At 37.5% G+C, this 25,946-nt stretch overlaps 5 protein-coding genes across 16 annotated transcripts; 3 read left to right on the top strand and 2 right to left on the bottom strand.

The window, feature by feature from the left end:
* LOC129574201 (uncharacterized) lies at positions 1–1,545 on the bottom strand. Its single transcript, XM_055455812.1, has 3 exons — positions 1,176–1,545; positions 924–1,044; positions 1–392 (listed from the first exon to the last, which is right to left on the bottom strand). Exons 1-3 carry the CDS (start codon positions 1,479–1,481, stop codon positions 106–108), a joined length of 714 nt encoding a protein of 237 aa, XP_055311787.1. The 5' UTR covers positions 1,482–1,545; the 3' UTR covers positions 1–105.
* Positions 1,546–2,892: 1,347 nt separating this feature from the next.
* Positions 2,893–6,465, top strand: LOC129574210 (multiple coagulation factor deficiency protein 2 homolog). 6 transcript variants are annotated; one of them, XM_055455871.1, is made up of 6 exons: positions 3,153–3,220; positions 3,288–3,416; positions 3,495–3,774; positions 5,306–5,589; positions 5,678–6,024; positions 6,105–6,465. In XM_055455871.1, the coding sequence occupies exons 4-6, from the start codon at positions 5,393–5,395 to the stop codon at positions 6,227–6,229; spliced, it is 669 nt and encodes a 222-aa protein (XP_055311846.1). In that variant the 5' UTR covers positions 3,153–3,220; positions 3,288–3,416; positions 3,495–3,774; positions 5,306–5,392; the 3' UTR covers positions 6,230–6,465. The 6 variants fall into 6 exon arrangements, with proteins under 6 accessions (XP_055311815.1, XP_055311837.1, XP_055311826.1 ...); XM_055455862.1 differs by having other exon boundaries at positions 3,133–3,416; positions 3,495–3,601; XM_055455840.1 differs by lacking the exons at positions 3,153–3,220; positions 3,288–3,416; positions 3,495–3,774 and adding an exon at positions 2,893–3,113.
* Positions 6,466–10,641, bottom strand: LOC129574207 (myb-binding protein 1A). Its single transcript, XM_055455824.1, has 3 exons — positions 10,232–10,641; positions 9,944–10,138; positions 6,466–9,875 (listed from the first exon to the last, which is right to left on the bottom strand). Exons 1-3 carry the CDS (start codon positions 10,418–10,420, stop codon positions 6,564–6,566), a joined length of 3,696 nt encoding a protein of 1,231 aa, XP_055311799.1. The 5' UTR covers positions 10,421–10,641; the 3' UTR covers positions 6,466–6,563.
* A 90-nt stretch (positions 10,642–10,731) lies between these two features.
* Positions 10,732–16,151, top strand: LOC129574242 (eukaryotic translation initiation factor 4H-like). 2 transcript variants are annotated; one of them, XM_055455985.1, is made up of 6 exons: positions 10,732–11,902; positions 13,139–13,426; positions 13,529–13,803; positions 13,989–14,100; positions 14,230–14,318; positions 14,402–16,151. In XM_055455985.1, exons 1-6 carry the CDS (start codon positions 11,868–11,870, stop codon positions 14,557–14,559), a joined length of 957 nt encoding a protein of 318 aa, XP_055311960.1. In that variant the 5' UTR covers positions 10,732–11,867; the 3' UTR covers positions 14,560–16,151. The 2 variants fall into 2 exon arrangements, with proteins under 2 accessions (XP_055311960.1, XP_055311971.1); XM_055455996.1 differs by having other exon boundaries at positions 10,969–11,902; positions 13,529–13,686.
* Positions 16,152–17,271: 1,120 nt separating this feature from the next.
* Positions 17,272–25,848, top strand: LOC129574228 (uncharacterized). 6 transcript variants are annotated; one of them, XM_055455943.1, is made up of 11 exons: positions 17,272–17,619; positions 17,698–17,846; positions 19,595–21,142; positions 21,240–21,338; positions 21,436–22,086; positions 22,164–22,310; positions 22,412–22,902; positions 22,996–23,179; positions 23,272–23,562; positions 23,685–25,572; positions 25,646–25,848. In XM_055455943.1, the coding sequence occupies exons 2-11, from the start codon at positions 17,825–17,827 to the stop codon at positions 25,647–25,649; spliced, it is 5,325 nt and encodes a 1,774-aa protein (XP_055311918.1). In that variant the 5' UTR covers positions 17,272–17,619; positions 17,698–17,824; the 3' UTR covers positions 25,650–25,848. The 6 variants fall into 6 exon arrangements, with proteins under 6 accessions (XP_055311918.1, XP_055311898.1, XP_055311929.1 ...); XM_055455954.1 differs by having other exon boundaries at positions 17,286–17,619; positions 17,800–17,846; XM_055455923.1 differs by having other exon boundaries at positions 17,283–17,619; positions 23,685–25,848.
* Positions 25,849–25,946: the final 98 nt, after the last annotated feature.

Here is a 25,946-nt window from a genome sequence, read left to right on the forward strand (position 1 = left end):
ACAATTTGTAGTGCCTAAAACGAAATGCGTTGACTATTTTAGCAAACGGAACAAAATTGAAATATTTCATAAGTGCATTGAGGCCTTGAAACGAGAGACTGTGAGTTACAGGTGACAGTGGTAAATTGTTTCACACGCCTCACCGTCAATGCCTCGTCGAATCGAATGCTCCATTTGGTTCAATGTGTACGCGTAATTTCGTGACGAATTGAAGAAATTATGATCAAACATTTCAGTGCCCTTTATAACGGCCATAGCCGCCTTGAGATACTCTTTTGCTGTGTCGGGTGCTTTGCAAGCGGCCTGATTCAAGCATCCATCTTGACCCGATCCCTCCAGTGCCAAGTAGCCGATAAACAACGGTGCCTCATCCATCCCAATCGGAAACGGAGCTGAAACGAAAACGTAAAATTAATTCCAAACTATTGTTTCCATCGATTACAACACATTGCTTTTAAAAACACCGAAACTATTGTGCAATTGCTGTTCTTTTGTTCATCACTTTGCGTGATTGAAGTCATCAAGATAATCGATTTGGATGTGTGTTTACATTTCATTTAATAAAAAAAAACTACAATGTGGGAGTGAAATAGGTGATTCAACTCATAGTTTCCGCAACGATTCGCTCGGCTAAGTACATGAACACGTGTATTTTCATTCCAACGAACACGGTGACAATTCGGATTTTTTTCCGTCTCCGTCACCTTTTTTTCTCTATATCTCACTTGTTATTTTCACACTTTTAAATTGAATGAAATGAATTAATGGCACATGAAGCATGTGGAAATGTAATTTAAAGTTTTAAAAACACTTTCACTGCACGGAACAATCTTTTTTTCCGTTATTGTAAATTGAATGATTTCGTGGAACTGTTGTGGGATGACTTTTCACGGCTAGGAAATGAAAACACATTCAGAACTTACAGTCAAAGCTACGAGCACGTCCATATTGACCCCAGTTACCGGCACCAATGAGCCCCGCAGCGAATATCAACGATTTGAGCAAAACCAAAATCAGCAAATTTGTCAAGTTCAAACTTAAAATCTGCATTAGGAAATAGATCGATGTGAGATAGGGAAAAATGTCAATTGATTTTCAGACTGGTTTGTTTGAATTTCCTTTAAATTCAAAAGAAAAAGAAAAATGAAAATAAAAATAGAAGAAACGAAAAATACCTGACTATTTCCTGTTGAACGGCTAATCATTTCCTTGGCCATGGTAACAACAATTTGGCCAGCTGGTCCACTAAACGCATTCCGGGCAGTATCTAACCAAGACTCGGTGGGTGGCTGAGAAGCATACACACCATTATCCAATGGGCCATTTCTTTGACCAGGAACGTTGTCAATTTTGCCGTAATTCATTTGATCGTCGCCATAATTCGAATCCATAATTTCATTCTGAGCGGTCATATCATCGCAACGCGCCGCTTTCAGGGCAAATGCCATCACCACTACACAAATCAAATATTTTATAAACATTATGTTGAATATTTTAAACTGCAAACTTAAGGTAACCAGGAAGAAAAAAATAGTTTACTGAGTGACGCGCACAGTTTAAGGAACCGAGTTAAACTAAGCTGAATGAAGTTTTTAGCACTTGATTTATAAGTCGATGTGCAACTACCTGCAATGTAATTCTTCGTCAACGAACGAAAAAAATGGAAATGGAAATGGAAGGTATTTTTACACGAAAATGACAAACTCTTTCGTTTTTTTTTCTTCAGAGAATCGGGAACAATGAAAAACTATGTAAATAACGAAAATCGTTGAGCATGTTATCGGCAAACAATAGCGAACGACGAAGAGAGAGAGAAGGATAAAGAATGAGACGAACACCGACAAACGACAAAACTATTATCGCATCCATTATTATGACAAACAATTTCATGGTACACAGAATTGCTCGTATTTTTATTTTGTCAAATGTTGCAAAGATACGTAGAAATCTTTATCACAAGTGAATCTGCATAAAGTGAGCATAAACCCACTTTACAATGTTTGCTTTTATTTCAATGCTTAACGTCTACCTGTGTGTGCCAGTGCATTTACTTTAATCTTTATCCATCGCTGGAGAAGTGAAACAAGTAAAATCCGAAATGCATGTGCAATATTAGATCTTGGCGACATTTTCTAAATTTGATGCACTTCCCTCTAGTTTGGGAGCTATTTCAAGCATTATTTACTTTCGGTGATAATATTGTGCGCATATAGAATCATTTCAGCCGTCTGACTAACAGAAAGGGAAATAGACGCTCAATTTGAGTGAAAACAAAAGAAACTGAAAACGGCCGTGTGATCGCAAGAGGAAAAAGAAACACTTTTTCTGTGAGTGTGCGGTAAATGCAAATTTTTACTTAATTTGATTGCCATTTTCTATGGAATCGTTAACAATGAAAATTTATTTTCGACTGCAACGCAACTAGAGCTGGTTATGTGTCTTTTGTGGTTTTTTTTTTATAGCAGCGAAAACGAAAAATTCGCTAGTGTAATGCATCAATTGAATTATATCCACGCACAGAAAATGCAGTTGATGATTTTCTCAATGGATGCACTCAGCACAGTTCATTCATGCTATCTAGGCAATGAAAATAATTTGGTTTATAAGTAAATTGGCCACACAAGATCAACAGCCCAATATTTTCGTTTGACATTGTTTTCTTTTAATTATTGAAAATTTGGTGCAAAGCATTCAAATTCAGCGAATGCAGTAACCATTTAGGCATTTCGAATGGAAACGGAATGAAGCTCAGCTTGATTTGCTGGATGCTTGAGCGATGCGCATGTCTGCGAAAATGGATTTCGCCGCTTTTGACACATCCATCGCTTTCTGCGAATGTTTGGAGCACTATTGATTTTTCTCGTAGCACAGCTTCAGGAAGACAACAAAACAATTCGCTAAACAACGATTGACATAACATTCGAACAAGTCGAAGACGTTGTGACAAAATTATTCAGGTGTAATTTAAAAATTTCGTACAAATAGATCCGTAGCTATTAGGTTTAAGATTGCATCCTGTTAAATATTGTTATTCAAGAGTGTTGTTATACAATAATAGTCAAATAAACGCTGTTGTTCACCTGCCGATTCCATAAATATATTGCAGTAAAACGGTAATTATAATCTTACTTAAAAGGAAAAGACGTAACATTTTCAGTGAATGAACGCAAACAAAGGCAATTTCTTGAAAATATTTCACGTGTAGACCATTGAATAACGGGTATGACTATTAAAATCGCGATTTTTGTGTTTGACCCACAAATTATCTGCTTTTTATTCAACTCCAGTGAAGTGGATGCATTTCGCATTTTGTCGTATTTAAATATTATGTACGTGTATACCAAGGGATTTGTTATTGTGACCACCGCCACGGTTGATGCCACTCGCTAATGACAAGCTGAAAAGCTGGCATTCTAGTAATTTGATACCGTTTTCATTTTATTCATAACATGTAATAATAATAATACTTAAATCTATTTAAAAACGATTTATAGTAACACATTGAAGAGGGTTGTTAAACTTTTGCTGCTGTCGTCGTCGTCGTCGTTGCCCGATCAACGCACACAGCATTCATCAAACAGCATTATTATGGGCTATAAATGTATGTACGGTAAATAGGCGCACAAATCACTTAGTCTGCTATTCCCTAGCGCATTATACATCACGACCAGTGTTGAGTGTTTTGTTGTCGGCGCCTCTTTTGTCATCCAGCAACAGCAACAGCGGCAGTAATAGCAGCAGCAGCATGCATTTTTGCCTACATGCACGTAGAAGGTGTTTGCATTAATCGGCCTTGTTGTAAATCATACCCTCCACATAAACTTCCCATATGTCACATAGTGGTTAATTCTTCTGCATCTCTATTCATGTTCTGCTTACATATGTTTTGCCTTGTGCGTCTGCACATAGTTGGAATAGTGGTGGGTCGTAGTGGAACTTGAAACAGTCAGCACCCAATGTTAAATTGAATATTTGTCACATTGTTCATTGTTATTTGATGATGACAATGATGAGGTTCGATGTTTCAATTGAACGGACTTTTAAGACTACTCAGGTTGCACTTTTATGATAGATTTCGTTGCCATAGGGTGTTTCAAGCAAACATTCTTCAATTTCCAAAGACAAAAATGCTTTTAACCGGTTTCGATCGTTGTTGTTTTTTTCGACGTTCGTTTTTTTCTCGGCCGATTTAAAGAATTCTCCTTTTTTTTCCTTCGGTATCAAACCCGATAAAAGGGAAAATGATTTTTAAGCAATTTGTCAGCATGTACATCGAAATGTGCGCTAATCCCCTCAAATTATTACCATTCGATGGGTATGCACAAAGGCCATTTGGAATGAATGCAGCATCAAAGGATAGAATACACACCACCATATCACCGCAAGCGAATGCTGTTTTTTCTTCCTCTTTGTTAAACCCCCTGAGGTGTTTCCACTCATTCGGAATGAATCGTCAATGTAGGCGATTTCAATTATTTTCATTGTTTCGTTCATCGGTGTGCGCGCAACAGTGAATGGTACCGAATCATATCGCGAACTCAAACACATCAAACTATTTCCGATTTGGTTGTCGTCAGATTTTGGTTATTGTGTGCGAAAGTCGAACACTAATCGCATTTTAACATCGACATAAACACAAATAAAGCGCCACAGCCAATGATTTCAATCAATGCACGACGACAAGTTCATTCGCATAGCGCAAAAGCGAAGGAAGAAAAAAATGTAAACATACGTACGTTTTATCTGCTCAATGCATCGCCTCAACAAGTACGCAGATATGCGTGAATATATCAGATGCAAAGAGGGTTTTCCAACCGATCTCGTCGTCGGAAAAATGCCACGCTTGATTATTATAGGCATTATATGGGTATATACACCGTAGTACATTAAACTGTAATTTTATATCAAACCACTTTCGAAATATGTCACATGCGATTTTTTTCTCTGTAGTTTGGGTCGCGTCGACAAAGAACACAGCCGAATCGATGTGTGCAGTGGCAACAAAATCGTATACAAGTTTGCAATTTCAGCATCAATGCCTCTAATTTTATGATAATGCGATGTACTCTTGTGCATATGAACAAGTGAAACTGCAAAAGCATTGAAACGTCTACATCCCAAATTGGAATTTAATGAGAGCAAAGCATACACATCAATTCAATCCCTTGGTTATGTACAATTTTGTGCGATGACATTTTTTTTCTCCCTCTTGCTCAGCCTGTGTATGTGTGTACGGGTCACATTACTCCCATACAACGCATCGAAATCATAACATTTGTTTTACATGTAATTATTTGATTCGCAGGAGCAACAGCTTCGTTTGATATTCACATTTGTCAGCGTTGACATCATTTGTTACTAAATATTTTTCGAAAAGAAATTACACTGGAAAATGCAACAATTGACGCTATTGAACCACATTGCGAGACGATATCGGGTACATATTTCGCGGCGCATGATTGGAATTTTTATATTGTATTCACTGTTGATCGACGCCTGCAACGCCCGCGGACCACATCATCCGAAGAGCGAAAAACGACGAGCTGAACAGCAACAACACATCAACGAACACTTGGCATTTGAAGCACAGTATGGCTCTTTTTGCCCATTAATTTCACTTGTCCAATGGTTTTGATGTTTGAATTTTCGGTTGTTTTGGACATATTTCATTTTCTAGGCACATTCAAGAGGATATAGATGCGCAGCAATTGCCAACGGAGAAGAAAGTTGAAGAAATGTCAGAAGAAGAGAGAAATTATATGTTCTTCAAAGTCCACGATTTAGATGGCAATGATAAATTGGATGGATTGGAAATTTTCTATTCAGCGACACATCATGCGGCATCAGAGCACGATCACAACCATGTACACAGTGATAATGAAGCAGACGAGGGAAATGACAATGAAAATAGTCAACCGTCTAATGACAGTAGTTTAGACTTGAGCTCGGATGCATCAAGTCTCAAATTGTTAGAATTAGATGAAAATGGACAAATAGTTAACACAAATTTTAACCATATTATCGGTTCGTATTTTTCTCTCTCTTTCAAGAATTTAAAGGGTTATTTCGATTGAAATGTGTTGTAATTATTTTCCATCTTTTAGATGTGCTAGACAATTTCCTTAGTTTGGCCGACCTCAACAACGATGGCTATTTGAACTATGCTGAGTATGCAGCTGCCGTGAAACTAGGAAATGCAATGACTGAAGAACAAAATCCAGAATTGTAAAAAAAAATTGAACAGAATACTGAAGCTCGTGATTCGACATTGACAAATATTATTTTAGTGAAGAAATAATCGGTTCCTCGAACGGCTTTTTGATACATTGGCTTTGAACTTACATTTTTTTTTTTTCGTCTATTAAAATTTTAGGCCAATTTTTTCTGTGTGAGATCTTTGTATAATGTCGGTAGAAAAGAACGTTAGAACAATATAAATGAATAAACAACCAGTTGAACACTCGATTTGTTTCTTTAATAAAATAAAGTTTTATTGAATATTTGAATTTACTTCAAAACAACGCTCATATTTGACTTTATGCTTGAAAAGTTGAAAAAAATTGCTAATCGGAATCCATATCATTACCATTATCTTGATTATTTTTGGTTGGTGTAAATGAAAATGAAACACTATCTAAACCAGCCGATGATATTTTGAGTCGGTTCTGCTTTCGAAGTTTCTTCTCAAGTTTGGCTTTTCGTTTCTTGCTCAACCCGTTTGAGTCACCTTCGGCCTTTCGTTTCTTTGCTACTCCATTTGTTTTTACTGGTTTTGTTTCACTTTCATCCTCCTCGTCCTCCTCCTCCTCCTTCTCCTTCTCCTCCTCCTCCTCTTCTTCTTCGTCGTCGTCGCTATCCTCCCCATTTTCACTCTCCTGTTTGCCATTCACTGATTTCGATTGGCCATTTTTCAATTTCGATGAATCAACTTCACTGTTTTTGATATCCTTTATGTCCATCCGTTTACAGAATGCAAAATAAACTTGATATGATTCCAATTCGACTTTCTGGCGAATCGACTGTACGTTGTCGCAAACTTTCGTCCATTTGAGGGCGCATTTGTATTTGGCTATTGTTTGTGAGCATTTGTGCACCTCTTGAAGTAATAGCAACAGTGAGGAGAATTCTTTCGACGAAACTTGATTGTGTGAAACGGCCCATTGAACATACTCCTGGATGGCGGCCTCAATTTTGGGATTGTATTCATTAAACTCCTGTGTGTCGTGTGCGATGAAACCATGATTTTTGTACATGATGCTAAGCAAATCGATGCCTTGTGATCGTCGGAATGGTCGACGTTTATCTGCTCGCAACAAACTTGTTCGGGCAATAATTTGTGCCAAGCGCCATACGCCAACCCAACGCGTTTTCAAGATATCGCCAAACACTGTGTATTGAACTTTTGGATTTCTCGATTTCAAGAAATTTTCTAAGCATCCGGCAATGGCCTCCAACAAAATGGGATCAGGGGACTTCAACAATTGACTGACGGCAATCAAAAAGGCACACAAATTCGAACGAAGTTTATTTTGTTCATTGATAGCGGCTGGATTTGCTTTGACATTGATAATACTTTGGAATAATTCGTACAGTTTGATCTCGGTGACATCATCAATGCTGGAAAATTCACGAAGATTCAGCAACATTCGCAAAACACGTTGCAAACGATTGACCAACGGTTGATGGTCTTTGTTTCCAACGCACTGCTCATACATTGGAATTAAATCGGCCAAAATATTCAGGGTGATTGCTAGCGATGGGCTGGTTTTCAAGTAGATTTCAATCAAGTCCAGCACACGAATTCGAAAATGCATGACAGTTGTGTTGGTTGTTCGTTCAAGCTTGGTTTTCTTCTTACTTTCGCCAGTTTTCTTACGAATTGCTCTGAAGGCATCGGATAAAGCAGCATCCAAACGTTCAGCTTCTTCGTCATCCATGTCATTTAAATCAACGGACTCGGTATCAGTTTCCGGAATTGCTTTACCAAGTGCTTGTGTAACGGCCGATCGCAATTGGTCCGTCGCTGTACCCTCTTCATCTGCGTCGGTCAACTCTTCATTGTCGCTACTCTCATCTCCATCCTCACCCTCACTTTCGCCGCTATTCTCTTCATCCGACTCATTCTCTTCGTCCGACTCATTTTCATCGTCATCACTCTCTTCGGCTGCGTTATTCGGTGTCAACGGGTTTTTCTCGCTCATATCCAACATCAATAAAATCTGATCAACGGCTGCCGGTGTCAAAGCTGGGCAAAGTTCTGGGAACACATTGTCAACAACCGTTCGCATGAAACTCTTGCTTTGTGACAGCAATTGCAGGAACAAATCGACTACAACCTCAATCCATTCGGCTTCGTTGGTCTCATTCGATTTGGATTTTGCCTTCAGTTTGCTCTGTGATCGTTCCAAACACTTTTCCAAATCGTCAATGGAGAAAATGGCCATCTGAGCATCCACAAACAATTGCAATCCCATGTGCATCAACAAAATATCGAAAACGTTATACAGAATTTTCTTTGTCTTCTTCTTGGCCGTGACATTCGTGTACATTTTGTTCCACGCTTGAAGCGCCTCATCGGACAGTGGGTGACGAAGTGTTTTGTTGCTTGACTTTCCGGTTATTTGTTTGTTGCAAAATTCGATGATCGCAAGCAAAGTGGCTTTTTCAGCTTCGATATTTTGTGATTTTGCTTGCAAACTCGAAAAGAATGCCTGCTTCAATTTATGGGCCAAGTCATTTGGAAGCACATCGGAGTCACGGTCTTTTACAATGGCATCGGTTTGTCTATTGACATAAAATAAACCGTATTTCAAGAGAAATTTTAGCTGTTCGGCACGCCATTCATTTTCGCTGTGAATAGATTTCTGGACCAAAAGTGTTTGTAGCATCTGAACGCAGTGTTCTCTTTCCATGTGTAACCATCCTTCTTTTGATGTTGGATTCTTGGTCTTTCGTTCGAGCAAAATATTTTTATAGAATTCAAATAATTCTTTGATACCTTCTGATTTCAATTGTACGATAAATTTGTGGATGACACGGCTGGGTGTGTATTTTTCAATTACTAACATTCCCGGGAAATCGATGAATTTCTGAATAATTGCCACTTTGTCACTTTCGCCATTCGATACAAGCTTTATGTACTTTTCGACGGCATCGAAGAATTCATTGTACAAATTCGGCGTGGAATCATTGTTTTTCTGCTGCTTTCCACTGCGAAGTGCTTTTGTGATCAATGCGATGAATGGATTTGACAGCAGTGCCAATGCTGTTTTCGCCTTGATTTTTCCATCGTCAAAAATGATGGTGAGTAGACGAAGTGTGACAATTTCTTTGAATTTAGACGGTGCAAGAAGAATTTCATTGATTTCCTTCTGCCAAAAGTCAAGCAGCTTCTTCTCCGGCACAGCGGATGTCAAAAAGTGACCGAATGCTTCGAAGGATGGGTGGGTAACGGCAATTTTAACCGTAGCGGGTGTCCAAAACAATCGGGCCAAATGCTTGTAAGCCAATGGTGTGAGAATCTGATTGGTTTGCAGTGAAGACGATAGAAACTCTTCGTCAACTGACGCTGGATACTTTGACTGGCATTTGATGAGAAAATGAACCGTGTTGATATTCTGTTTTTCCCATGGTCGTTTCATTTCTTTTTGCATCAATGGCCACATTAAACGTTCGAACTGTGACTCACTAAGCTTCTCCAGAAGCTCCAATAGAAATGTGTACGCCAACGATGAGTGATACAATTTGTGGTGCGATGCATTTATCAATGTCACGATGCACCTTTTAATCTCACTGTCGCTAGCTGATTGCAATTTGTTTGCATGCAAAATCGATCCACACACCAAGATTTGGCCGATCAATGCATCCGTATCTTCCTAAAATTTATAAAATATTTTCAATTTTTTGGTAATTTTTAAAGCGGAAAGGGATTTTTGTTACTCACTTTATCGAGGCTGGTACTTTCGGCACCAACACTCAATGATGCATCCATCAACTCAAACAGATTTGTAATCGTCGGATAATCATCGTGTACTGTTTGAAGAAGTGCAACTAATGCCGCAAAGAAACCGCTTCTCGAGTCAGATGTTGATGCTCCCAATCCACGCACCAATCGACGGACATTTCGCACTCTTTTCACCTAAAATCAATTCACAAGATTAATTATCCCAACCTTAAAAAAAAAAAAATTGCACGTCCAGCCATTCATTCATGCATACGTGATAACACATACCTGATTTTCATCGTTTTTTATCTCTTTCAATTGCTGCAACAAACTCACTGCACCATTGATCCGGTCCAATTTCTCATTGTTGGTTAATTTTTTAAACGATTGCGATATCTTTTTACTCTTAATTATTGACTTTTTATTCGTTTTTGTGCTTTGTTTCAAAGCATCCACGTGCTGTTCTTTAGCCTTCATGTTCGCTTATATGTACACACACCGTGTGTGAGAGAGCATGGAACATTCGGTTATTTTGGCAGACGAACGTGGTTTTCAGCGTTTCGCAACTGTCAAACGAAAGAAGACGACCGCATAGACGGAGGCATGTCTGTCTGTTTCACATTAACATGTGCACAGTGCCGCATGGAATACAGGAATACAAGGCAAACAAACGAAATCGAAAAGAGACAAACGACCACATTTTTCTGAATTCGCCGCATCAACCATTTGTACGCACACAATCGCAGAATATTGCCGAATGCGATGGCATGAGTTGGTGTGCGATGAACAAACCGCAATAAACACATTCAAATCGAATGAAACAATTAAATTTTAATGTATTTTCAATAAAATGTGAGAAAATAATTTAAGTAAATCATAATCCATTGCAAACATGTGCTGAAATGCCAAACCATTTGAGCAATGTACATTTGAGCGACTCCGTTTGCATGCGTTGAATGAACGCATCAAGCGACGGCAACGGAACGAAATAGAGCCATTTTCTTTTCTAAAGTCGTCTTTATCATTTGGACGGCTGAACATGTGTCAAATGGGTACAACCATTCCTCAAATGTGTGTGCATTTTTTCAAATGTTGAATAAGTTTTCTGAAAATTTTGTGCGAAAATTCGTCAATTGAGCCCATCAAAACGTTTCGTTTGCATAGCCAAGTGTCACATTTACACATTACTATCGTCGATAATCGAAGAATTACTGAGCATTGTTTGATTTTATTTGTGATAGTGCATAAATACACTCGCTTAAGACAATTAGCTCCGTAAAAGGCGAGCACTGCAAATATTTGTGTGAGAGAACCGAAAAAGGAAAAGAAAAAAAAGAAATCGGACTTTTAGCGGAATTCAACAATATTTGTCGAGTGTCCAACTGAAAATTACGATTTTGTGTGTTAAAATAATCAGTGATTTGTTTGCTGTGCGATAAGAATTTAAGTTTAACAACTTGAGGAACTTTGAACGACGACGAAAAGACTTTTGGTTAAAAAGCATAGCAAAGAAAAAAAAATTGCCATTAAAAGCAGCTGTATTTGGAAGTTTACCGCGGTGTTTGTATACAATTGTGTGTAATTTCAGTAAAAAAATTTTTAATTGATTCGCATCGGTACAGACAATTGCCATTAATTGAAAAGAAAAGCAATAGAAAAAAACAGCGCAAAATTGCAAAGAAGATTCACCCGAGAAGAGTGTAAGGAAAAGTGTAGACAACGCGCACGCACGTTGTTGTTTGGGTTTCGAAAAAGAAACAAGAGTCGCTATTTTAAATAATCAAAATAAATCAGCCGCGTCGATCAGTCATCTAGTTTGGTGTCGTTTTTCATTCGTGAACTTTGCAATTTTCAACCAACTACCGATAGCACTCATTACCGTCGATACTGTGTGGTAATAACATCGAAAATTTTCGCATCCGACATGGCTGGTAGAGGCGCCTACGATAACAACTCCAGGTATGTTTTGAATTGTAATCGATGCCATTGCAATCTTTTTGCACCCTTTGGTGCTGTATGCCTCTCTGTGGCGATTCGTTCGTTGTGTTTGTATCATTTTTGGTGTGTTGTTGTTGTGCCGATTTGTTTCAATTTATAGCGTCACTGTCATAAGGTGTGCAATGCAATCGGCACTACGCTTGCCGCATATAACAGCAAATTAGGAAGTAGACACAGACGGAAAATATGTGAGGTAGCTATAATGCTATCAAACCCAAAGACAAAACAATTCTATGTATATATACACATCCATCGTGTAAATGGGCTTAGCAGCACTGTTTCTATTCCACACTCTGAGTTACTGCAGTGTACAACGTTTGGTCTATGCCAAAAATGTGTTCATTTTTTTTATTTCACAGGCACTCAAGATTCAGTAGTGCTCTCTCTCTCTTTCTCTCTTATGGCTAAAATGTATCGCATGCGTGTACAGATATGTGGTTTGTGCGGCGAATGCTGCGCCAAGAATCTCTCAATTTCGAAAGTATTTTAGAATGAACGAGAAAACTGTCGAAAACATAAATAAATAAAAGCAAAACGTATCATTCTATCTCCTTTTTTCCGCAACAAAATCTTGACTTTGATTCGCACCTAGCGTCATTTTAACCTAAAATATTCATTTTCACTTTCATCTGAATTATTAAAAATATAACCTGGTTTTCTAAATTTAGAGTCACTTTTGCTTTTCCGCTTTCGATCCGAAAGACGAGAAAAAAAAGCGACCGATTCGTTTCGTTCTGTGTTGTTCTTTCAATGCCGCTTCATCTTCTTCGCACATTCTGAGCACGAGCGCATTAGCACTTTTGAATACATACACGCGCGTCACGCGTCAATATAACATAGAAACCATGCCGCTGTCCGGCTATCTGTTGTCACTTTTTCGTTTTGTGATCGGTGTTCACTATATTTGTTGTACGCTGTTGCTACTTCAAAGCATATATATATACAACATCGAGAACAACAACAAACCGAAGACAAATGTTACATAAATTGGTTTACGACAACGTTACCGGCTAAACTGGTGAAATCAAAAGTCACTTCATTTTGACAAGATAATCTTTTTTTTCGTGTGTCTCTTTCTTCCTTTGGTTATATGCCATTTTTTCCGCTGTTTCATACTGCACTCATCTTTAATCTCCCTTTATCTAATTATCGAATGGAAGATTTAAATGCGATTAATTTGTAATTTTCTTTTTACAGAGGTTACGGCAAGAAGCCATTGCCAACTGAGTCACCGTATTTGGCATTCGTTGGAAATTTACCACAAGGAATCGTTCAAGGCGATGTTAAGAAAATCTTTCCAAACTTGTATGTGAAACATGTGCGTTTGGTCAACGACAAAGACACAGATTTGTTCAAGGGCTTTTGTTACGTGGAATTCGAATCGTTGTCTGATTTGAAAGAGGCACTCGAATTGGATGGCCGAATCTCTTTGGACGACGCCGATGCACCGTTGCGTATCGATGTTGCTGAACAGAAAAAGGACAGGTAATCCGATCGCATAAAATTTTCTGCAAATTTCCATTCTAAATCGCCCATTTACTAATGGTTGACTTATTTGTTCGTAACAAATGAAAATAAAAAAAACAGAGGCGGTTTCAACAAACGCGGACCGCAACAAGGACAAGGGCAACAACAGCCGCCGCAAGGGCAACAGCAGCAACAACAACAACGTAATCATGGCGGCAACATGAACAACTATAATCGCGGTGGAAGACCTCAAAATATGAATAACGATTACCAAAGAGGTAACGATCGTTATAACAACGATGGCTACAATCAAAATCATCAAGGAAGAGATGGAAGAGATTTTGGCAGAGATGGTCGTGGTAACGGCAGCCGGCCTGCTGGAAATAATTTCCATGGTACACATTCCATGCATCCATAGCAACCAACCTTCCCACCGAAATTCCAAATATTTTTTGTGTTTATTTTTAGTTCGCCAAAATTATATTTATTTTTTTTTTTTACCCGAACCAAATCCATTGCATGTGTGTTATTACCGTATGTATTGTAAAATAATTGTTTTTCATTTCATCACCACAAACAGATCGACCAGCTAATCGAGGCCGCTATGGAAACTTTAGTGACGATGGTCCACGTGGAGGCGGTGGATATGAGAGAAACCAACGTGAAGGAAGCTTCAATAATCGTGATGACAGGTAAATTACCCATTTTTATGCACCATTATACTTCCACCTAACGAGGTGCTTCAATTTAATTTGAGACAAATCTAAACGATTCGATATTGATCGTGTATGAAAAAACCTATTTCCATCAATTCCACATAGGTACGGTAATTATAATCGACGAGGAACTGATCGACCATTCAATAATCAACATGATAACAGACCACCACCCTCTGTTGCCCCTGTTCATGGTAAGTAACATATGCCATACATCCAGAATTGCAAACCGATTTTTGACAATTGTCCGATTCTAACGTCCATTTTGAATTTGCAGATGAAGCCGAGCGGCCACGACTTGTATTAAAACCGCGTACTGTTGCGGATCCAATCAATGCTTTGGCTGAAACTAAGCAGGCAGCTACCATTTTCGGTGCGGCCAAGCCACGCGAGGAAAACTTGTCCAAGGTTAAGTCAAACGAACCATCTGAGTAAACAGAACATTTTTTAAATGCAAACAAGAAAACTGAATGAAAAACAAAAGAAAAAGAAATCAACAACAACACAACACACACACATTCATCCCAAAAGTTATTTTACGAAAAAATAAAGAATAATATTAACAAAAACAAAAGGATGTAGAGACAAAAGCTCCCCTCACATAAATGCAGCGTCAGTTAAAATTTACACGTATAATCGCTATTTTATATGTATGAAAAATGAAAACAACAACAAAAATTGAATAAACAAAAAATTGCAACAACAAAAAAAGAACAAGTGAAGAAGAGAATTGGTCAAGATTTCCAATGTAAACAAGGAAAAAAAAATAACAACATGAAACAACACAAATGGAGAAACATTGCAAGAAAAATAGCCTTAAGGAGAGAAATGGAAGCGTTTAAATTTAAAATTACACGTTCACTCATTCACTCATTCAAAGAAACAAACAACAACAAAACAAGTTCACTCTCTCACCTACACTTATTTACAGCAAACAATAATAATTATAATTATCGTAATGTAATAATACATAGTGATTTAATGTAACATCAATTTAAATTTTTAGATTTAAAATGCATGTAACTTTTTTCTATTTGAAAGCAACAAATCAACAACAAAATTAAAATCCAATCAGTTTTGTTTTTCTTCTTTTTTTTTGTCAAATTCTGTCTCTCACTCAAAACTACATTTTGTGTCTTCATAAATGGAAGCACCATCGTCAAATTAACCAAAAAGAAACCAACGGAAAATAAACGCATCTAAAAATTTCAATTGAACTAAATAAATGGCAAATGTTTAAAGGGAAACTAAATCGATGGCGATTAAGGAAGCAAAACAAAACATACATTAAAATTGATGATTATTCAACGGCCAACCAAATCAATACAAATAACACAATTGAAATGAAATTTACGTTGATTTATTATTATTCGATAAGTCTAAATGAAGCAAGCAAAATAAATGCAATTAAGTAATAAACAGAAATCATAGCGATCGATTAATAAACTATATCTATTAAGTAATAACGCAGATTCATGTGTTTTTTTGTCCCATATAAACAAATTACTTATTATTAAATTATATTCTATGATTATGTTTTTTTTTTGTTTAATTTTTTTTGAATTAGAGAAAAAACGCAAAGAAAGAACAAAAACATACAAATTTAACTACAAAATACAATGTGAATCGAATTTCCTTACAACATTTGTAATAACCGAGTAAATTTTCTCGTCCCATTTTTTTGTGTTGATCTTGATTTTGGTATTGCTTGCGAAAAGAAAAATACGATAAAATTACTTAAAATATTTCGTTTTTTCCTTCTGATTACGATATACTTTCAAATTTATATGTGAACTGGTAATTATTTATATACCTAGAGACGAAAACGTAAAAAAATGAGCAAAAAAAAGAAAACAAAATAAAGAAGAAAATGCAGAAAAAAGTGAGCAAAAAGTTAAATTAAATGATATGTAAATTAGAATGGAAACTGACGAATTATTTGAATGATTCATTAACATGGACAAAAAAAAAGAGTAAACACAAAAGTTCTAACAAAAAATATTATACACACAAAAGCAACAATTACACTGTCATTGTTTTATTTCGCTCAAGAAGATTTTGCCTTATTTTTTGTTTTCTGCAGACACAAAAGGGACCAAAGGAGAGTCGATCGAGAACTATTGTTAGTGTATGGCATGGGGTCTATGGATAATAGACAAACTACGATAAGAGATCTACATTGTGAGTGGATTCGATCGTAAACTACATTCTATCATCTCCAGAGCATTTCGTTTTTTTGCTGTTCTTTGCTATTCCTAATTCACTATTCTTGTTTTGCTTTGGCTATAGCCAGCGCAGAGATGACTTTAGCGCACTCAAGTGCGCTACAGCGCACCCGAGTATTTTTGTTGTTTTTTTGTTCTACTTTAGCAATTTTGGCTAGGATTTTTGTAAAATAATATTTTGTGTAACATAACGAAGAAGAGCTTTCATTTTCTGCCCCCGGTATTCGCATTGTGTGGTCATATTCACCTAGTAATTACGTGCATTGGCTCAATTTCTCAATATTACGCAATTTCTACTTTTGGGGATTTTTTCTTCATATTTTACTAATATAAATGTGGTTTTTCAAAAATTGTTCTTTGTTATGTTACACAAAATATTGATACAAAGTTTTTTTTTACCAAAATGGTAAAGTATAACGAAGAAAAAAACAAAAAAAAACAACACAAATACTCGGGTACGCTGTAACGCACTTGAGTGCGCTAAAGTCATCTCTGAGCCAGCGTTTGCTACCTGCAAATTAAAAAACAGGTAAGTTTTTCTTCGCTTTTCCTACTCCTCATTACTTCAATGCATAGAGCATGACGGCACTCAATCGAATTCAGAAAGCAAAACCACTTAAACAACAGGGAAATGCAAATAAATACATCAACTGCCGTACAACATTCGAAATGTTAATAGCAGGCTGTTAATAACAGCGGAACACAGTATTGATTGTTCATCGCGAGACTCAAATACAAATATTCATTTGCAATGTGATTGTGTGAAAGATAAAATATGGCTTAAAGTAAAGCGAACGCGATGTATGCTTGTATTGTGAGGCTATCCGTAAAGAGAACGCGCTCTACCGTCGCTCAGCACCGCGCCACCAAACGAACGTATCTTGGACATACAAAAAAACCAACGCAGCGACACAATATTTTCGTACGGCAGCTGTTGTTGTTTTTTGCCACATTCCACATAGCACCATTCGTCGAGTTTGTGTAAGCGAGTATTCATTATACACTGAAAAGTATACGGTAGTAAACGTATTGTACGTTTAGCTGAAGCTACATTTTTATTTGTGTTTTTTTCTCCGTGATCATCGAGCGAATATTTGATAAGCGTAGATAAGTGAACCGTTTAGACAGACATTAAGTAGTAAAAAAAATGTGATATGAAGTGACATTTGAAGAGCCACATAATAAAAAAAAAAGTGACGGAACGTTGCATTGACTTATCGACTGCCCCGCACAGAGCGAATATTATTAGATTGAAGGTGACTTTGAAACTGTAGGTATTTTGCTGCGCAATTTTGCTCTCAAAAAATAAGAAAAAAATATTTGAAAAAAAGATTATCTATAATTGTAGCAAGCGTAATGTGGCTGAAAATTCAGCACATTCTTGTGCATTGACAAATACCCTTCATGTTTCAATTTGATCACTGTGATCTTATTTGTTTCTGTGGCGCAGTACAGCGAAAACATTCAAGATTTCTATGCATAAACCAGTGTTGAATCGTAAGTAAATATTACGATTAGTTGTTGTTGTTGGGGCCCTATCAGTTAGAGACGATATTTTCGTTTCTGATTGTGGCCAAGTATTTCCGAAATCAGAAATCGACAACAACGAAAAACAATCCTTTCACTATTGACAAGACCGTTTCATTTGGCACGACAGCACGGTGAATGTTGTCCGTGTTCATTGCATAAGTTGGTCGTAAAAGCGACGTAACTCGCTAGCCACAAAACACAAATCGATTAAAATTCCAAGAAAAAACTCGAACAGAAGTAAACCAAAAACTGAAATCGCCTCCCTTTGTCTATGCAACATCACTGGCAGAAGAAACCACACAACCGTTTTATCACCATTCGATTCTCGTTTCGTTTACTTTTCGCTCTCTTTTATTTTTCGTTCTGCTTTTTTGTTTCATTTACTTTTCGTGCTACGCAATATTGTAAGCTATTAAAATCTGTGTTGCGGAACGAAAACCATCTCTGTGTGAAACGCTATATGTTTTTATTGGTATAATGCTTCGTTATTTATCAACTTTATTTTCATATTTATTCTGGATGATTTTGTTGCCATACATTGCATTTACTTTCAAAATATGAGACATAGCAAAAAAGCAATAAATCTTGCACTAATTATAGCTTTGCCTAGATGTATGCTTTGATGAGAAGCCTTTGTGTGATTACTTTTTTCATGGCTTATCGTTTTGAGCTACACGAGTCGACTGTTATAAGACACGAACTCAATTGACACAAAAGTGCTCGCTTGTTTATGATTCCGAATGCGATTAAACACAGTTGCTTGGACTGGGACAATATGTTTTTTTTTGCGAACTCAGCGAAATTTTGGTTCAATGCTGTGAGACGTGTTGTTCGAATGCTTTTGTGCACCCAAGGATTTTATTGTAAGTGGCATTCAAGCGATAGCGTAGGTAAATGGAGTTTGTGGAATGAAAAATAAAATTTATTCGTTAATCGGTGATAAATTTAAAAATAAAGACCTATCACATTGCTTTTAATTTCATTTCTATTCGAAGTCGGTTTGTCTCAAATATTATCCAAGTGAAAAGTATTTAATTTCAATACAGACAGAGTTTCGTGATTTGCGTCTTTTTTCATGGACGAGAAAGTAGGTGCACATGAAATTAAGCCACCCAATGGGAAATTTTTTTCTTATATTTTCGAAATTGTCTCCCCTGAACAGAACATTCACTCGCATTAACATAATTTCACATTGGTGTTGGTTTTTTCCCGTTGGTGAAAGGCAGATTAACTGAGACATTTATAATTTTAAAAAAATTCCATCGTAAAACAAAACTGTCCTTTCTCAAAGCGAGTGTTGTTTATACCATTCTACGTACAGACTATTTTGTTGACTGTTTTAACGACAAATACAGTAGGGTATCAGAGTACTAAGGGAGAGAAAGAGAAAAAAACAATCTGTCACTCATACCTAATAAAGGCTCAACACATATACAGCATTCTATAAAACTAACTGTTGACTGCAAACGAACGATGCATACGAAACAGAAGAGAAAAGTGTAAGCAAAGAGAAACTGGGAAGGCGATTCAGTTTGGTGAAGGCAACACAAGAATGAACAAGTTCTACTTAGTAAACGTTGTTGCCGAATATTTTTGTTGATTTTTTTTTTCACTTAAATTTTACATACAACAATATTACATATTTGAACGTGATTTTTTTCTCAAAACATACGTTTTTTCGGTTTGTTTTTTTCTTCTTTCAAATTTCGATATAGTGGATATCAAAATGATTCCAAGCAAGTTTAACATTAAATATGATGTGGATGGTTTTTTTCGGCGAACGCCAGCAGCCACTCCTGAGCCTAGGTCCCAGCCCGTAACGATCGTTAGTGAAATTATTGAACTTAGCAGTGACGAAGAGCCGGATGATCCCAATCGAACTCCTGATTTCAACGACCTACCCATAGCCGAACTTGAGGTGAAAAAAGAGCAATTGGAGCGAGCTCTAAATGAAAACGGTGATGAAATCGACGATGATAATGAAGTTGGCGAAAACAACGATTTCGACCTGAACCGCGCTAACGCCATTTCAGAACCGATGTGCCAAAATGAAGAAAATGTACAAGCAACTCCAATGGTTGTACATGGTTACCGAACACCGGAATCATTGGGCCACTCATCCGTTTTATCCAATGGCATCGGATCCATCGTCAACAATTATTCTGGAGGTGATTTATCCGATGTATCCGAAGATGATTTTAACCTAGACTTGCCTTCACTCAATCGTACCGTACAAATGCCCTCAACACAAAAAGTACAATTCCAAGTGCGAAAATCGCATCAAAATCCGGTCAAACCGGAGAAATCGCAAAATTTGCCCAGGAATTTGATCCAAAATGATGATACAACACAAATGGTACCCGAAGCAGCGCATCAACGTTATAGCCCACTGTACTCAGACCAAAGAGATGAGCAATTTTCTACGGAAAACTCATATGGTGCTCAATTTGCAACCAATTCAGATATGATGGATCTGGACTTTGCGCTACCAACAACGCCCACACTCTTCGCACAGCATAGCCAGAAGCCGCATATAACACCACCGGCCAATTACAACGACAACATTATTCTCAATCAGAGCTATACGAACAACAACACGGATGGTAATCGGTACAAGTATTATAGTCCAGCGAACAATGTGTTTTTCGAAAGTCCTGGCGCCACACCAGTTTACGCGACACGCGAACGACCAGTTGAAGATATGATCGATGAAAAAATTGCCAAAATCAAAGAAGAAAATGAACAAGCGCGCAAAGAAGAGATTGATAATATGATGAAAGTGGTTAAGGAAAATTTGCTCAAAGAGTTGAGAGAAGAAGTCGTGATGGTGCCAAAGAATGAATACGAATTATTGATTAATCAGAGAAATGCTGATAATTCACACCACACCACCAAAAATGGCGAACGAAAAAGAAGTTCTTTGTCTCCAAAATGTCATCCCAATGAGCACAGTCTAGAGAGATCCGCGGATAAACGGCACAAATCAAACCATTACGGTGACCGTGAACGTCATCGATCTTCTAGTTCATCGAAAGATAATCGTTTCCACGATCATCATCGATCAACCTCTAGTTCATCGAAAACTGACAAATCCGCACACAAAACCAGCACGGTCACATCGGGTAGCTATCAGCCGTTCCATAGCGATTCAAATTCAAGCCGTATGGATTATGAAAACGACACATCTTCCAGTTCAAGTATTGATACAGTATTTAAACGGCCTTCGGTCGAAAAAGAAACAAAAACTCGTACACCAAATGAAGGTAAAACAAATCTTTAGCTCGTTATTTTTTGTGAATAAACTTAAATTTTGAACCAAATAAAATGACAATTCTAAATTGTTATTCTCTTTACAAGTAGATGCTCAGTACACAATCAAATCAACCTTTGAAAGAAGCAAACTATATGCATCGCCATCCACCAAAGCATGGCAAAATGAATCTTATCGTTTCACACAGAGTAAGTTAAATCATTTTAAATGGTTCACATTTGAAAAAAGAACAAACTCATCATTTTTTCTAAATTCATTCGAATCGAATCTTTCTTCAATGCTTAGAAATGCATCAAGCTTTTAACAATGGCGATGAACCAATGACGCCAGGAACAGTGGCCAAAAACACCGATAAATTGCTGTATTTGAAAAGTGATAAAGCAAAAGTGTGTCCGATCTGTGTTAAACCTTACATGCGAATGGTGTTTCATATGAAATCTCATCACGTTAACTATGAAGTGTACGTATCCAGAGTTTCAGCGAAGATGGTGGCAAAAATAAGGGCGAATGATGGAAAAATGCCGGTCACCAAGTATATGCGACCAAATAGTGCGCAATATCTCAAGGCATTGTGTTTGTTTTGCGAGGAAGAAAAAGATTTCATGCCTCAATATTGGAACGATCATATTCGCAGCCACACAGGTGAATATGGACGTGAATGTGACTTGTGTCTCAATCGGGTTTGTTTTCACACGCACTGCGGCAATCCAACAAGAGTTGTCGATAAATTCAATCCATACGAGGAAAATCTGTGCGTCTACGTTTGTCGAAAGTGTAATTACACACAAATCGACAAGAAGAAAATTCAAACGCATCTACGGGCGGAACACGAGATGAACGATGAATCCGAATTCAAAAAATATTATCGAAAAGTTACCCTTTTGCCAGCTATGAAAAGTCTTCCATTTACAAATCCAAACGGAACACTTTCCTACGGTAAATTTTGAAAAATAATTTAAATTTGTACATAAATTCACAACTAAAAGCAATTTTGATTTATTCAATTAAAATAGGACCATTCCCATCGAAAACCCAGCGTTACGTTGAAAAGTCAGTACGACCGCAGCCAGCGAAACAGAAGACCACATCTCAGCCATCGACTAGTCGAATAACGGTTTTGGAGAATCGTGTCATTCGATCAGCAGTTGATACCACATCAGGTAGTAGAACATAAATTCAATGAATCTTTCTTCTAAAGTTGTCTTTAGATTTATTTTGAAACCACGTGAATCCATTGCACTAATTATTTTCTCTGAAACAGCTACCGAATCTGAGGCAGAAAACATGGACACTAACTGTGGTGAAGGCGAAATGCAAAATGATGACAATCACGCAACTGCGACTAATGATACCACAAACCCGATGAATGCATACAAAATCGATCCGGAAACAGAAAAGGCTTTGCTCAACGCCTACACCAATGTCGATGAAAAAGAATACAAATATCAGGTTCGCCCGTGGATTGATGAATATACGAAAAAGCCAGCAATTGATTTGATGACACAATTTGCACTGTATAAGTGTATGCATCCGATGTGCCTTTATGCCACAAATGATGATCAAAATTGGGAATCGCATATGGATAAACATCTCGACATGTTTGATGTATTGACTAAGCGTAATGCTGTGATTGGCAAAGCAACCAGAGACCAACATATCAAATTCCGTGATTGTCCATATTGTCCGCACCAAGCAAAAGCTAACTATCAAGTTTTGGATCATATGGCGGAGCATCGTCGAAATGCATTCCAGGTTTGTTGCGATTCAATTAAATGAATCTTTTGTCAGTAAGCACAATTCAAATTCATTCCAAAAATGTTTCATTCATTACAAACTCAATTCCAGTGTGCACATTGTTTTTATCGATGCCTTGAAATGGATAATATCGTGATGCACTATGAAAAGTATCACATCGGTAAATCTTGTGACGTTTTATTATGCAGCGAATATGTTGAACATTTTGAAGATAGAGATGAGGATCAAATCAAATTCGATTTGGCCAATGTCATGAAAATCAAATGCGGCCAAAGTAAGTGTAGTTCAACACGTTTGTTTGTTTGTCATTAATATAACATAGGTTTTTAATTAAGATAAAATAATAAATGTCGATCTCATTTTTAGATGCTTGCAGCAAAGAATTCGCTTGTTTCAACAGTCTATGTGAGCATCTGAAAGAATGCCATCCGAATAAAGATGATCTTTACAGTTGTCCGTATTGTGTGAGAAGCGTCAAGCGAACTGTATCCGCCATTCGGACGCATTTACTAGACGAACACTTTGAAACCGATCAACTCGGGGAATTCCAATGCATTTACTGCAAAAATGTCGGCTTCAGCCAAATCGAAGACATCAGAACTCATATGTTCGAAAATCACGGATCAAATTTCTTGTTCATCGCAGTCCGTCTATCAGGTAGAACATCCTAACATCTTTCATATTGAAATTCAATGAATTTCTCTTTCAAAGTTGTATTTGGAAATGTTGTGAAAATTCGTGAAATCATTGCAATTTCAATAATTTTCTTTTAATTTCAGCAAAACCTGAAAATGACGAGGGAGAAGCCCAACTTGTTTACATTGGTGATTCGCGAGATGGTTTTCCGTTGTATAAATGTGCCAATCCCGAGGCACTTGATTATATGGATGCAGCTCAACTTGATATACTAACACAGCTTGAAGTGTTGAAACTGAAGCAAAGTGTGGCCAAAAAAGAAGCATTCACCGGAGTGTTGCCAAGCATTAAAGTCAATGCCAACTTTTCGTACATTACACTTGACGATTACGCACAACTCCGACATCGCACCTCGCAAAGTGTGCAATCTGCTTCACATCCAGCGGTCCAGGCAACCGAAGCACAGCGCCAACCATCGCCGGCAAAGCAAATGCCTGAACAAGAACCACAGAATGTTACACCAAAAGTGAAAACACTTTCGCATCAGTCGGTCAAATCGGAATTTCACAAATTAAAATGTGATCCACAACAGTTGGCAAATGCAGAAGCAACACCATCCAGCACAAGTGTCCAGCCAACAATGACATACAAATGTATCAGCGTCGAAATGGCCAAGGATTTGGAAAGCTTATCAAACAGTTCGTATTCGTCTCTGTTGTGCAAGTCTTGCTCACAATTCATTAGGATGGATAGAACGACCGGCATAACTCCATTGATCACTCACATAATGGAAGATCCTGTGTGCGCAAAAAAGACGAAGTGTAATGAAACCAGCCACATTGAAAAGACTATGATGCAGCATCGGATAAAAGCACATTCTGACAAAAATGATGAAATTGTGTACTTGCAAGAGGAAAAAACGCCCAACACATTGGTGTACAAATTGGTGCGATGCAAATTTGAGTGTCTTCAGTGTAACGAGCGATTCAACAATGTACCCACGTTGAAGAAGCACCATCAAAACAATCATTTGGATCGTTATTTGAGAAGTGCTGTTATACATCAGATAAAAGTAATCCAATCAAATGACACCCAACAACTGGTAACGTCAGACCATAGCGAGATACAACATTATGTGTTGAATAATTTGTTTTCGTGTAAGCGTCATAGTATGACACTTGTTACAAGATCAAATGCACTGGAACACCACAATGATTCCCACATAAAGCATAATTTCGAGCTCAACATCAATACATTGTTGATGGAAGATCAATCGACGCACAACGATGACCATAAATTACATGTGCTCGAGTGTGAACATTGCTCAAAGTTATTTGGCTCAACTGAGAGTATGCATGCTCATATCGAAGCGATTCAACCGAATAATCCAGAAACCGCGCTCTACACCATCAAACGTCTACTTGTCTGTCCAGAACCAAAATGCAAAATAATCAGTACATTCAGCGGACTAGATGCCCATTATTCAGCGAAGCATCCCGGAAAAGTGTGCACTCCCATGCACCCAATAAACAATCAGTTGTGCGGTTTATGTCGTTCACAAGTTGCTGAAAAAGATAGGGTGCAGCATTACAAAAAGTTTCATCAAAGAGGTGAAGTGGTGGGCAATGTGTTGCTAAGGTTATTGAAATTGGAGGATTTCGATCTGAACAAATGCCATTTTACACCGGGTTGCTGTGACGAAAATAGATTCGAACGAATTGCACAATGCATCAACTATGTATCCACCTGTAAGCATCGGTTGTGCTGTAATGATTGCCCCGAATCACCGCGATTTCAACAAGTGCAAGAATTGGCCAAGCATCGAAAGGAGGTGCACTTAGAAAATCCAGATGAAGTCATCCATCATATTCATAACATCAAACACTTTATGCGTCTGCTGGGTGGTATGAAAATCTTCTTCCCAACAGGTTTCGTTGTGACGAAAAATGCCATCGATGATACGAAACTGGGCGGAAAATTTCGCGATGAAATCGTAACATGCATCGAAGAGTTCTTCGCACGTGAAAAGATGTGGGTCAATACGTTTCTCTTATTAGATGCATAAGTTTGACTTTTGTTTCTCGTATTTTTTTCTTATTTTTAGATAGAGAAGGTATAATACGACGTAATTTAACCACGACGATAAATGCAGATCATTTCACAGTTCAATCAAAGAATTTCTTTCCTGCATTAAAGATGCATTTTGACAAAAAAAAATACAAAAAACAATCAAAATCCAAAATTGCTGAACTTTGCGAAATGAACGAATTTAACTGGAAAAAAAAGACCGGGAATGTCAAATAAAAAGAACATTAAAAACTTTATACCTCTGATGGGTAATAAGAAGATTTTCTTCCCAAATAGTTTCGTTGTTGGAAATACGAAACTTGGCAAAAATTTGTTCG

Source organism: Sitodiplosis mosellana, unplaced genomic scaffold, assembly GCF_009176505.1.
Source record: "Sitodiplosis mosellana isolate CC-2019 unplaced genomic scaffold, AAFC_SMos_1.0 Smas_scaffold_1, whole genome shotgun sequence".
Lineage (NCBI taxonomy): Eukaryota > Metazoa > Arthropoda > Insecta > Diptera > Cecidomyiidae > Sitodiplosis > Sitodiplosis mosellana.

Excerpts from the sequence above, each read along its gene's own strand:
- LOC129574242 (XM_055455985.1), top strand. The coding sequence starts at position 11,868 with ATGGCTGGTAGAGGCGCCTACGATAACAACTCCAG. Across the intron at positions 13,427-13,528 it reads GCTGAACAGAAAAAGGACAG|AGGCGGTTTCAACAAACGCG; the intron begins GTAATCCGATCG and ends TAAAAAAAACAG. Across the intron at positions 14,319-14,401 it reads CTCTGTTGCCCCTGTTCATG|ATGAAGCCGAGCGGCCACGA; the intron begins GTAAGTAACATA and ends TTGAATTTGCAG.
- LOC129574228 (XM_055455902.1), top strand. The coding sequence starts at position 18,610 with ATGATTCCGAATGCGATTAAACACAGTTGCTTGGACTGGGACAATATG. Across the intron at positions 21,143-21,239 it reads AACTCGTACACCAAATGAAG|ATGCTCAGTACACAATCAAA; the intron begins GTAAAACAAATC and ends CTTTACAAGTAG. Across the intron at positions 22,311-22,411 it reads AGCAGTTGATACCACATCAG|CTACCGAATCTGAGGCAGAA; the intron begins GTAGTAGAACAT and ends TCTCTGAAACAG.
- LOC129574201 (XM_055455812.1), bottom strand. The coding sequence starts at position 1,481 with ATGTTTATAAAATATTTGATTTGTGTAGTGGTGATGGCATTTGCCCTG. Across the intron at positions 1,045-1,175 it reads GTTCAACAGGAAATAGTCAG|ATTTTAAGTTTGAACTTGAC; the intron begins GTATTTTTCGTT and ends TTCCTAATGCAG. Across the intron at positions 393-923 it reads ACGTGCTCGTAGCTTTGACT|CTCCGTTTCCGATTGGGATG; the intron begins GTAAGTTCTGAA and ends TTTTCGTTTCAG.
- LOC129574207 (XM_055455824.1), bottom strand. The coding sequence starts at position 10,420 with ATGAAGGCTAAAGAACAGCACGTGGATGCTTTGAAACAAAGCACAAAA. Across the intron at positions 10,139-10,231 it reads TAAAAAACGATGAAAATCAG|GTGAAAAGAGTGCGAAATGT; the intron begins GTATGTGTTATC and ends AATTGATTTTAG. Across the intron at positions 9,876-9,943 it reads AAAGTACCAGCCTCGATAAA|GAAGATACGGATGCATTGAT; the intron begins GTGAGTAACAAA and ends TATAAATTTTAG.
- LOC129574210 (XM_055455840.1), top strand. The coding sequence starts at position 5,393 with ATGCAACAATTGACGCTATTGAACCACATTGCGAGACGATATCGGGTA. Across the intron at positions 5,590-5,677 it reads CACTTGGCATTTGAAGCACA|GCACATTCAAGAGGATATAG; the intron begins GTATGGCTCTTT and ends TTCATTTTCTAG. Across the intron at positions 6,025-6,104 it reads AAATTTTAACCATATTATCG|ATGTGCTAGACAATTTCCTT; the intron begins GTTCGTATTTTT and ends TCCATCTTTTAG.